The following is a 13,305-nucleotide window of genomic DNA, read 5'->3' as shown; positions in this document are numbered from 1 at the left end:
AGATAACAGTGATTAAAGGTAGCCAGTCAGATATCTGTATTAGCGAGCTAAATACAAAACTCTAATAATGAGTTGAACAGAACTGAAATAAAATAACTTTTTCTTTATTATAAAAAATGCATACTTATTTCAGAAAAATCAGAGGACACAGACAAGCAAAAATTTAGGAAAATACTCTTTTTTAATTTAATTTTTTTTATTGAAGTATAGTTGATTTACAATGTGCCAATCTCTGCTGTACAGCAAAGTGACTCAGTTATACACATATAGACATTCTTTTTTCTTTAATATTTTTTTCCAGTATGGTTTATCACAGGATATTGAATATAGTTGCCTGTGCTACACAGTAGGACCTTGTTGTTTATTTATCCTATTATATAATAGTTTACACCTGCTAATCCCACACTCCCAGTCCTTCCCTACCTCATCCCACTCCCCCTTGGCAACCACAAGTCTGCTCTCTATGTCTGTGAGTCTGTTCCTGTTTTGTAGATAGGTTCATTTGTGCCATATTTTAGATTAGGAAAATATTCTTAATTCTACTCTCCCGTTGGTAAATAACAGTTAACATCTTGGTTTATTAAGACCCTTTTTGTGTAGTTGTATGGGTATATGTTTGTGTATGTGTGTATATACCTACATATATGGGCAAGTATAATTATACAACTTAGAATCAACATTTTTAACAACAGTGGAATAATATAATACATACATACCATCTTGTAACATGCTTTCCTCACTTAGTTTTTTATATTGTGAATCTCTTTCCATATCAGTAAATATGCTGAAAAATTTTAACTTATGATGGCACATGATGGGCTATTCAGAAATAACCAATCTCTAATGTTACATATTTTAGTTGTTTTAATGAGAAAAGTACTACTAATAATAGCGAATATTAAGCTTTTATTATATGAGCATGTAAGTGCTTTACCTGTAATTTTCTTATAAATTATTTTTTAGCTAAATTTTTATGTATTTTTGTATTTCCTTAGGATCAATTCCTAGAAGGTAGACTTACTGGGTCAAAGATTTGCCCATTTTTATGGGTTTTGATACATTGCCAAATAGCCATCTAGAAATATTGATCTAGTTCATACACTTTTATCAGCAGTGTATGAGAGTATCTGTTTCTCCACCCTCAGTCATTTTGGATTTTTATGGTAGTAGAGTTGTAGCTGTATATGGTTAGCAGTAGTAGTAAGTTAATTAATTAATATTCCAGTTATCTGCATATATAATTCTTCTCTTGAGTATTTAAAGAACTATTTCACAAAGACTCACAAATAATAATTTTAATTGTATTTATTAATGTGAAACTTAATAAAATTTTTTTAGCACTCATTTTTTTTCTTGTAATAAAGTTTATTTCTTTTTCTTTGGCTGCACTGCAGCTTGTGGGATCTTAGTTCCCTGACCAGGCCACCTCAGTGAAAGCGCTAAGTCCTAACCACTGGACCATCAGGGAGCTCCTTAGCACTCATTTTTATATGAGCATTCATTTTTATGTGCTTCTTAGTCAATAGTCATTCCCCCCAACTGAAATTATACTTTGTTCTAATATATTTTAATTCTATAAAGACATGAGAAAACTAGTTTCTCTCGCCCCATGTTTTCAGAGTCTTTATCAAAGTGCCTTTGAACTTGGATTAGGTCCCCTTCTTAGGTATTTCCATTATCGCCTGGGCTTTCCCATCAGTGGCCCTGCCCATTCAATGTTGAAATTGCATAATTTCTTTTTCAGTTTCTTTCATAGCTGTGTCATCAGTGCCCAGAATGGAGCCTGAAATGTTGTAGGTATCACATAAATATTTGTTGAATGAATACATTTTTGAATGAATGATATCCCTTTGATTTTCAGTGAATGGCATCCTTTTGATTTTATTAATGATTTTCTTTTTTTAGGTGTTAACATTTTTTACAGTCTCTCTCCCTTGTTTGCCATGAAGCAAAAGAACATGTTTCACTCTGAGAAAGCACATCACCTTTTTATTTTTTAAAATAATAAAGCAGATTAGGTCATTCTTTTAGGAGATAATGAGAAGCACAGCTTTAATGATCTATTTTGGTATTCCAATTTAGCCATTATCTTTATTTAGTTACAGACTGTATAAGAAACATTGATACTGTTTATGCTTTCCTGATTGCCTCCGTAAAACATGGGGTTATGTAGTTTTTAGTATCATGGAATTGTGTAATCAGTAACTTTAAGAATTCACATATGACTTACTTATCAAGACTTAAGATTAATATGATTAGCATACCAAAAATGGATTATATGATCTTTTTGCTAGAAAGATGAGTCTTGAATCATAATATGGATGTAGTGAAAATAGTCTACAGTCCCTCTAATCTCTTTATATCTTTTTTTCTGAACAGACTCTTAGATCCTCAGACAAACACTGAAATAGCAAACTACCCTATCTACAAAATCCTCTTCTGTGTTAGAGGGCATGATGGAACTCCTGAGAGTGACTGTTTTGCTTTCACTGAAAGTCATTACAATGCAGAGCTCTTCAGAATACATGTCTTCCGGTGTGAAATACAAGAAGCTGTAAGTACTTAAGAGGGAACTGTCTGCAAATGAAACTTCATCTGTACCCTCAGTACGTTGAAATGATTATAGTATTTATTATGGTCATTTATAAGCCAAATGAAATTCTCTGCTACTGTTTATTTCAGCTGGATGGGCTGAAATGTAAATAAACTAAAAGTTTGGTTAACCTGAACCTCGTTGTTAAGAGTGTTGGAGGAAACCAATTGACAGCTGCTTAATTGGGTTAAATAGGCATCTTGGTTCTAGCAATGACGTATTTGCAAACCGTTCTTTTAGAGCTAAACTTGTAGAATTATTTTTATTATAATAGATACATTCAAGTAATTCCTAACAATTTTGGAAATCATCTTTCAGTTGGATTCACAACCACTTCTTTCTTTTTTATTTTTTTTATTTTTATTTTTTGCGGTACGTGGGCCTCTCACGGTTGTGGCCTCTCCCGTTGCGGAGCACAGGCTCCGGATGCGCAGGCTCAGCGTCTATGGCTCATGGGCCCAGCTGCTCCGCGGCATGTGGGATCTTCCCAGACCGGGGCACGAACCCGTGTCCCCTGCATCGGCAGGCGGACTCTCAACCACTGCGCCACCAGGGAAGCCCCACAACCACTTCTTTTTTAAAGCCTCTTCTCTGACCATTTTTAGTGTTGCTTGCTTTATAGGTCTAATAAATTAGATAATTTGTCAAAAGAAATCAATGGAGGAAAGATGGATTACTCCCCTCAAACAACATAGGTCACCTTCAGCCTTAACAAAAGTATTTTATTCTTGTGATAACAGCCCATTTCCTAACATGTCTGGTTGTAGGTGAGCCGGATACTTTACAGTTTTGCCACTGCCTTCCGCCGTTCTGCCAAGCAGACCCCCCTCTCAGCAACTACTGCACCTCAGACTCCTGACAGTGACATCTTTACCTTCTCTGTGTCTTTAGAAATAAAAGAAGATGATGGTAAAGGTTACTTTAGGTAGGACATCTTATTTTATTCTTTTTATTTGAGTTTGTATTAACATGCTGTACTATCTGTGGATTTAGGGAAATTCTAGGTCAGATTACATAACTTTTACATTATAAAATGATTGCTTTTATGGATAGAGTTTAAAGGAAAATAAATGGGCAAATTTGTAGAGGCAAGATTTAAAGAATTTTAAACAATAAAAAAATTCTTTCACATAGGAAAATGTATCATGCTACCATGTTCTTTTAGATGGACTCAGAGTAACTGGCTGACTGCTGATATGAAGTATGACAGAAGCTACGTCAGCTGGATCTGTAGCTAGATTTGTTCTGCTGGATTTTTTTTGTGTTTTGGTTGGTTAGTTGGTTTATTTGTTTTAATAATGTAAAGGTCTTAAGGCTGTTGAAATCAAGTTTTACCATTAAAGTTTATCTGAACACATTGGAAGGGGAGAATTGAGGTCTGTATCTGAAATCTAACCTTACATAGAAATAACTGGTTTTGGTTTTTAAGTAAAATTATGCTCGTTTGAGTAGTGAAAATAACCCTGGAATAGAAATTAAAACTTAAATTTAGTTTACTTATTGCTACCATTAACAGTGTGACCTTTTCCAAGTTTCTTTACATCTCCTGACATTAGTTTCCTTATTTATAAAATGAAGTGGCTAGACTCTAAAATCTTTTATAACTTTAAAATATTATGGTTGCAAGATGATTGACTTTTTTTTTCTCCGTAGCCCATATCACAAAATGGGTGCCACTTGGGATCATAATCAATAGTTGCATATAGAAATTTCTTTCCTCCATGACTACCTCATAAAATGAAATTCCATCAAAATATGAATGATTTCTAATATCTTGCTTTTAAATTAAAAAGCACAATGATTGGTCTGTTTGTTTGAAAAACTGATAACCATTGCTCTCCCTCAAGAGACTTTGGAATTGTCATGCCATCTGGTGGCCAATTTAGTGTACAATGCAGCTTCAACTTTGATTTGTACAATCAAGTGTGAGGCCTTGTGCTCTGTGCTTTCTTATTAGCTATATTTCTGTTCTCACAGCAACACTGTGATGTGGTGCTTTCTGCAGTATGCATTCCTGTACTGGGAAGTAGAAACTGTAATCTATAAACCTTGTAATAATTTTTTTCCTTTTTAAGAAACAGAACAGTTTGTTTAAACAGTTTTTTCCCTTTATTAAAAATATTTATGTAGATCACTTATAAACCCCAGTTATGAATAGGAAAGATTTCTAAGATCTCTCAGAAGAGAAGCACTAGGATAATTTCTCCTCCTTCTGAGATCAGGTATATTCTAAGTAGAAAGGTAACGATCACAAATATCCCTGGTCTGTTCACCTGTATAGCAAGGAAATACTATACAGAAAACCCCTGGATGGTCATTTGTTTTTCACATTTGTTAGGGCTTTGTTATCTTTTTGTTGCATTGTTTTCCTGAATTTATAGTTACAGTAGAAAATAGTGTTGTGTGACCTAATACACTGATGAAATCATTGACAAGTATGCCTTTCTTCATCAGATTTGAACTTTTCAAATGCAGTTCCTTTCATCCAGTGATTCTGTAGTATGTCTAGGAATTTACAGAAACAGTCATTGCGGTGCCAAAAGAGTTATCAGCATGAACATTCCCCTTAACACAATAATAGCAAAATTAAAAAGTGGAAATTAAATGTTGACCAGAATAGAATGGTAAAAATACGATGCATTTCACAAAATATACACATATCAAATCGTTATGTTGTAAACCTGAAACTAATGTTGTATGTCAGTTATACCTAAAAAAAGATACAATGGTATACCCATATGACTTACCACCTATTTAAAAAATATATGTATATATAGTTAGCCATAGTACAAGATAGATTGTGGTTTCGCCATAGCATAAATATAGACCAAGTGCCGTGGCAAGAATTAATGCTCTTCTTTTCATTCCTGAAAAAGTATAATCCTATATTATTAAAATTAGAAACCTGCATTTCAGTTTAGTCCTTAGGAAAATGGAGCATTTTCATTTATATCATTCAAAACACTTCGTTCTGATCTTATTTAATCTACAAAGTACCCCATTTGATATTGTCCTTATTTTATAGGTAAAGAAAGCCAGGGAAGATAACCTGGATGTCTGCTTCTTAATTTACACAATAGGAATTAAATGTAAAATTACTTGGTTGGATCCATTCATTCAATGATAGTGATAAGACCAGAAATACAGTCTAGACCCCCCAACATCAGTGAAGTGAACTTCCACTGCTTATACTCTCCACCCTGCTTCCTATTAATGTAGCTTTTCCTTGCCCTTCAGACTCAGGACACCAGTGATAACTTTATTTCCACTGTTGTTGTTTTAAATACTGCTGAGAGATGAGATTATATTAATTTATACTTAAATATCCACAGAACATAGAGACTAGTGCATCTAATATAAATTAAAATCTGAGATCTGTCCATATCCTCATAGGTGAAAATTCTGTCAGCCACAAATATTTGACAGTTTGGTATGCAGAAGTTTTTCTTGCACGTTGGTCATTTTTAGACTCTTATGCTAAGATTCTTTGATTTTCTAATCTCAGCGTTATCACATGTTCTTGAATTGGTTACTGGTGTAGTAGTGCAGATGGGATTCAAACTAATTTTATTTCTTCAGAGCCAATTTTTAGTTTGAGTAGGTACTCAGAGCTCTCATGTAGCCTTTTATATTATCTTCTAATGGTTCTGTTGCTATTATCTTAAAGTTGTACAGTAATAAGGCACAATTTAGATTTGCTGTATATTGGCTGATTGCTGTAGCAGATTTGTAAGCCTTTGAGAACAAAGGAGCTAGAGAAATGGTGGGTGGGAGACCAGGGGATTATTTTGGTAAACTGTCATTTAGAGAATATTTTCAACTGTTTTCTTAAGGTGATGTTTAACTGCATCATTAATGTTATTTTTATAGTTATTACACATGCTTACAGTAAGGTTATTGCTGCTTAAGGGAAGAATTAGGCAACAGCTTACTGTTGACTATATCTTCCTCATTTCTTGTTTTTTGAAAGCACCTTGTTTTGAAATTCAAAGGATCTATATAATTATCTTTTCTTCATTATATATTTAAACAAATAAGGCATGAATAATTTATTTGTAAAAAACAGTGACTAAATAGAAAGTGAAAAAAACTAACATTTTTTGAGTGCCTTGGAGCTTTATAAATATCTAATTTAATTTTCACAGCAACAAAAAAGAAAAAACTAAAGCCACGTTTTAGGGGTCATAAGAGTGGTTTTGTAGCTTTTATAAATGGTTTCTATAATGGTTTAGTGGATTACATACAGTAATGATGATATTTTCATATCAAGAGGCAGATGATGATTTTTAAATATCTGTTATGATTTGAATACCAGGCATAGAAAAGAATTAAATGTGATTCTTTTCAGTGCCTGATTTTCAAATCATAACAAAAATTGTTCTGGTGTATGTTACGAGAAAGTGCTTTGCAAAATTAATGAAACATGTTGTTCTACAGTGCAGTTCCTAAAGATAAAGACAGACAATGCTTTAAACTACGCCAAGGAATTGATAAAAAGATTGTCATCTATGTGCAACAAACAACTAATAAAGAACTTGCCATTGAAAGGTAAACATTTTTAGTAAGTTTGGCTTAAATATAAATTTTAGTTTTTGTCAGTCTAGTGGAGCAGTCATATACTGTATTCAAAAATGTATTTGCAAAATATTTTGTTCCCTGAGGAATTGTTTTGTTCATTAAAGTGAATACTTCGTTCATTTTGAATTATCTCTCATAAATCTTCAGCTAATATGTTGATCTCAACTATGTGATAACACAAGGCAAACATAAAATTTGTTTATCTCAAAGAAATAACGATGATTTTGGTAATGCTATTTTATTGATAATTTTAATATGTCCTTTTTTCTATCAAGAAGAATTTTTTTAAAGCGATCTAATTTAAACATCTTTCTGTAGTCTCTTTTCCAAATTTATGTCAGTTCTTTTTTTGCAGGTGTTTTGGTCTTCTCCTTAGCCCAGGAAAAGATGTACGAAATAGTGACATGCACTTGTTAGATTTGGTAAGGATTGCTTTTTTTTTTTTTTAAGTTTATACACTATTTCCTCTATAAAGGTTGTTTCACCAAATCTAAGGTTAAAGCACATTTATGAAGCAATAAACAAAGATAAGGAAATTTACTTATTTCCTACTTGCTGTTTACTAGTCTGACCTTAGAGCTACTTAGTCTGTCTCAGTTTCTTGATCGTGTAATAGTGAATAATTCTTGTTTATCATGTAGGTTTGACGTGGGAATCAAAGGAGACATTTTGTGAGAGTTATTTGCAAACTATCATGAGCTTTATAAAAGTAGGTGGTGTTCATATTGTTGCTATTATGTGAAAACCTTTGTTTTCATAACTAAATTTATGTAGTAATTACTTACTTGACAGAAGAATTCAACATAGGTTTAGGTAGTAAATTTCCCTAGTGTCTGTACGGTTTGATGTGATTTGCAAGCATTTGCTTTATGTATAACTTTTCAGGAGCAGTTGCATAAATAATCGGCACATCTTTAATTTTAACTGTAATCATTTGTATATACTCACTCCTAACTTTTATATATATATGATCCTGTTTCATATTCTTATATTTTTGTAACCTCTTTTTTTTTAAAGGCAGCAGAATGGCGGGTTAGCTGTTTTATGTGTGTGGTTTTTTTTTTTTTTTTTTTTTTTGCATTAATGTTGTTTTTACTCTTTTCTTTAGGAATCTATGGGCAAAAGTTCAGATGGAAAATCCTATGTTATTACTGGGAGCTGGAATCCAAAATCCCCACATTTTCAGATTGTAAATGAAGAAACTCCTAAAGGTGATGCAGATTGCTGACATCATGAACAGAAATTTTAGTCCCAAGGAGATACCCAAATCTTAGCACTACTTATTTGATAAATATTTAGTGTTTACCTACTTCTGATGAAACAAAGGAATTTGAATAGTTTTTTGAGTTTACTGTTAAATTTGACCAGTAAACAAAGTATTTTTTCCTCCCTCTCCTTTCTTCATTTTTTCCTTTTCCTGCTTCCTTTTCTATTTATGTACTTTTAAAAAATATATTATTTTTTTTATTTACAGGCTTCTAAATATTTATTTTATTTTTTATTTTTAATTTACATTTATAATTTAATTTATTTACAGGCTTCTAAATATTACTTGTTTTTGTGGAGAGAGAATATATGCACATATAGTTAAAAATTCAAAGGTATCTAGGGAAAAGCAAAAGTTTACCACAGTTCCCAGTGTCCCACCCTAAAGAGCACCACTGTGACCAGTTTCTTGTGTAGCTTTTCAGGTATGCTATGCATAAACAACCTTTTTCAAGATGTTTCATACTCTTCCTGAATGTCATTTAAAGTTTGTAATAGAAGTAATTACTTTTACATTAATCATATGAGCAAATATATTTCCATTTAAAAAATTTGCTTCTGCCTTTTCTCTCCCTAGATAAAGTGCTGTTTATGACGACAGCTGTTGATTTAGTAATAACAGAAGTGCAGGAGCCTGTTCGCTTTCTCCTAGAGACAAAAGTCCGAGTTTGCTCACCTAATGAAAGATTATTCTGGCCCTTCAGCAAACGTAGTACTACTGAAAATTTCTTTTTGAAACTAAAACAGGTACTGTACTTTTCTATAAATATAGATGGGGAAATAAGAGAAATTACTTCTGAGGCTGATATGTCATTAATCCAAGCTGTCAATTAGATCTTTAAATAGTTAATGTGTATTTTAAATATAGTAAGAGGAAAATTGTTTTATTTTTACCCACCTATTTATCATTTTTGTTGCTCTTCACTTCTTCCTGAAGAACCAAGTTTCCATCTAGTCTCACTTGCCTTTAACCTGAAGACCTTCTTTTAGGATTTCTTTTAGTGGAGATCTGTTAGAGACATAACTCTCAGATTTCTTTATCTGAAAATCTTTATTTCACTTTTATTCCAGTAGGATATTTTCACTGGGTATAGGGTTCAGGATTGACAGTTTTTTTACTTTCAGCACTTAAAGATGTCATCCCACAGTCTTGTGGTTCTCATTTTTTTTTTTTTAAAGTAAGTATTTTCTTTTTTTTTTTTTTTTAATCTGGTTGCACTGGGTCTTAGTTGCATCAGGCTGGCTCCTTAGTTGTGGCATGCAGGCTCCTTAGTTGTGGCATGTGAACTCTTAGTTGGGGCATGCATGTGGGATCTAGTTTCCTGACCAGGGATCGAACCCTGGCCCCCTGCATTGGGAGTGTGGAGTCTTATCCACTGTACCACCAGGGAAGTCCCTCTCATTGTTTTTGGTGAGAAGTCAGCATGCATTTATATTATTGTTCCTCTCTTTGTAATGGATCATTTTCTCTGGCTGCTTTTTTTTTTTTTGCTGTACGCGGGCCCTCTCACTGTTGTGGCCTCTCCCGTTGCGGAGCACAGGCTCCAGACACGCAGGCTCAGCGGCCATGGCTCATGGGCCCAGCCACTCCACGGCATGTGGGATCTTCCCAGACCGGGGCACGAACCCGTGTCCCCTGCATCGGCAGGCGGACTCTCAACCACTGCGCCGCCAGGGAAGCCCTATTATTTTTTATCTTTGGTTTTTAGACTTTTATCTATGATGTGCTTAGGTGTGATTTTTCTTTCTGTTTGTCTTGAGATTAGCTGGGCTTCATGAATTTTTAAATTTATGGGTTTGGTTTTTTTTTTTTTTTTTTACCATTTTTGGGGGAATTCTGACCCATTATTTCTTCCAGCTTTTTTCCCTGCTCCATCTCTCTTCTCTCTCCTTAAGGGATTCCAGTCATACATATTTTTGACCTTTTGATACTATCCCACAGATCTCTGGGGCTCTATTTATTTTTCCAAATATTTTTTGATTTTTTCTTCAGATAGGATACTTTCTGTTGACCTATCTTAAAGTTCGCTTGACTCTTTCATCATCTCCAATCTGTTGTTAACCCCATTCAATGAGTTTTTTAAAAATTTCAGATCTTGTTTTTTTTTTTCTGGAATGTCCATTTGATTCTTTTTTAAATAATTTCTGTTTCTTGTGAGATTGCCTCTTTGATCTTTATTTTAAGCAGATCTTCTTTTATATTCTTGAGCATAATTGTAATATAGCTACTTTAAAAATCTTGGGCTGCTAAATCTAATGTCTAGTGAGCCACTTTTTCATGTTTCTTTGTCTAGTAATTTGGGATTATATATTAGACACTTTAAGTGCTAGACTGCAGAGACTGTGTTATGGTCTTCTGAGTACTGAGTGTTTTAAAAAATATATATCAGTTAATTTGGTCAAACTCTATACTCTTTCTTTCCTGTGGCGGGCAGCAGATAAAATTTCTGTTCCCTTCTTTTAGCTTTTTTTTTTTTTTGGCCCCGGTTGCCCCTCTACTTATTGTTCCTTTCTTTGCCTTCCTTTGTATCAAAACTCCTTGAAAGTAATCAAGTTCGTAGTGACCTAAATTGCTAAATCAAGTGGTCAGTCTGAGTCTTTGTCTTAGTGACGTGTCAGGAGCATTTGATATAGATGATTAACTCCCTCCTTGTTAAATACCCCTCTTTCACTTAACCTTCTGGACATCTCAAATTTACCATGTCCGAAAAGGTGTCATTATCTCATCCCTCACCCCTAAAATGCTCTACCTACCTGTCCTTACCACCTCAGTTTATGGGCATCTTCTTCTAGTAGTTGCTTAGGCCAAGAATTTGACTCTTATTTTTCACGCCCCATATCCAGTCTGTCAAGAAATTCTGTTTTCTTTTAAAACATATCTAGAAGCTGACTACTTCTTACCACCTAGATTACATTAACTTCATCTGAATCATTGTTTTCACCTGGATTATTGGAGTAGCCTTTTCACTCATCTCCCTATTTCTATTTTTGTCACCTTTTGATATATTCTCAGTATAGCAGCCTAACATCAAATCACGTCATCTTTCTGCCAAAATTTTCCAATCCTGTTTTACTCCATAAAATCCTAAGTCCTTCTAATAGGTTGTAAGACTCTATGTGATCTGCTGCCTATTACGTTATAAACGAATTCCTCTCTTTTACTTCTTACTTGCTTCCTCTGCTCTAATCATGCTCTTAGGGCCTTTGCTATCAACTGTTCCTTCTACCTAAAATTCTCTTCCCCTGGATCCCACTTGCTGTTATTCACCTCCTTCAAGTCCTCATCTTCTTCAGGTCTTTGCTTAGATTTACTTCTTAGCAACTCATGACCACCCCCATTTAACACTGCAGTTTGCCTGATTATCCACTGGTGCTGCTGATTCCCTCCCCATTGATATATTTTAAATTTTTTTACAGGGGTGTTAGTTTCCAACATACTGCAAAATATACTTCTTTTTATTTTGATTATTACCTATTTTTCATAAAAGAAACCTCTACTAAGGCAGAGACTTCTAATCTGACTTGTTCACTGGTTTATCCCAAGCATCTAGAACATAATAGTTCTTAATAAATATTTATGAATTAATTTTATTTCATGTAACTCTGAAATTCCATTATACAAGATTATAGGGTTGTATGTGGATTTACTTGAATATACTTTTCTGTAGCAATAAATATTTTAGTTCTAGTGTGTCCAAGTTAGCCCTTTTGGTTATAGTTAGAAAAAGGTAGCAAGCAGAACAGGAATAGAGATTTCTTTTCAGTGTTATCTTAAGAGACAAAGCAAATCTGGGTTTCCTTAGCATTGTTCTCCCAGTTCTTCACTATGAAAGGAGCAAAGGATTAGCGTAGGATTATCATCTAGAACTTGGCTTTTGAGTCAGAGTCCATGGATCTTGCCATTGACTAGTTTTATGACTTTGAGCAAGTTCCTTCAACTCTCTCAGCGTCAGTTTACTCAGCTGTGAAATGGCAGTGATAGAATCTTCCTCATAGTGTTATTGTGACATTAAGTGAAAAACTGTACAACGTACTTGGAATAGTTCCTAGCACATAGTATGTTCTTCATGCATTTTAGCTATTATTATTGAGAGGGACATCAGTGGGACAGCAAAAACACTTAAGTCATGAAATCAGAACAGCATCGATTATTTAGTAGATTAGCCCCAGGGGAAGAATGCTTCAGAAAGAAAACCAATTTACAAGCATTATTTTACAAGTTTAGGGAATGGGTGGAAATGATTCTTAATAGTTTCTAGAGTAAGAGTTAGCAAACAAATTAATTGTATAATATTTTTAGTATAAATTTGTATGTAAAAAATATTCTCTTTAATTAGAATTCTGTTTCTTTAATCTTATCTCAGTGAACATAAGTAAGATTACCCTCATCTTGCTTTTCCCTTGAGGTCTTATGTTATACAGCCATGATTCAAAGATTGCATGCGTTTACAAGAGTATTTCTTCTGTGGGTGATTTAGAATAATGTATCTAATTAGGCTAACAAATGACTTGTCAGGGTAGACTAGCCAAAAACAGATGTATGCCTGAGACATAGCCTGATAGACTATTCTAGACTCTCTGTTAAAGTTACAAGCTAAACATAGGCTGAGTTGTCAGTATTTTCTTTGCAAAAAGCTGAAGTTTATATGTGGAAGCTGGGAGGAGGGCAGGGAATTCCTGACAATAATCTCTCATTTTTCTCCTTATTTGTATGTCTTGGGGTGGGTCTGAGGGGTAGTCAGGGGGAAAGGAGAGAGGCAGTATGAAGAATTTGAACCGTTTTTTTTTTTTTTTATCTTAGTGCACTGTTAATTCTCATCCCTTGCAACATAATAAACTAAGTTTATTTATTTCCTCCTTTATGTTCA

At 33.9% G+C, this 13,305-nt stretch overlaps 1 protein-coding gene across 5 annotated transcripts in view; it reads left to right on the top strand.

Annotated features, from left to right (window-relative positions):
- RABGAP1 (RAB GTPase activating protein 1) overlaps positions 1-13,305 on the top strand; it is a 159,121-nt gene that overhangs the window by 52,915 nt on the left and 92,901 nt on the right. For all 5 annotated transcript variants that reach the window (XM_060300459.2, XM_060300458.1, XM_060300460.1 and 2 more), the window contains 6 exons: positions 2,380-2,554; positions 3,361-3,518; positions 7,031-7,141; positions 7,527-7,593; positions 8,280-8,382; positions 9,015-9,184. In XM_060300459.2, the coding sequence (XP_060156442.1) occupies positions 2,380-2,554; positions 3,361-3,518; positions 7,031-7,141; positions 7,527-7,593; positions 8,280-8,382; positions 9,015-9,184 (784 nt within the window). The remainder of the gene's footprint in view (positions 1-2,379; positions 2,555-3,360; positions 3,519-7,030; positions 7,142-7,526; positions 7,594-8,279; positions 8,383-9,014; positions 9,185-13,305) is intronic.

The sequence above is a fragment of the Globicephala melas genome, chromosome 6, assembly GCF_963455315.2.
Source record: "Globicephala melas chromosome 6, mGloMel1.2, whole genome shotgun sequence".
NCBI lineage: Eukaryota > Metazoa > Chordata > Mammalia > Artiodactyla > Delphinidae > Globicephala > Globicephala melas.
Note: the sequence above shows the minus strand (reverse complement) of the source record. Positions and strands in the feature narration are given on the sequence as shown.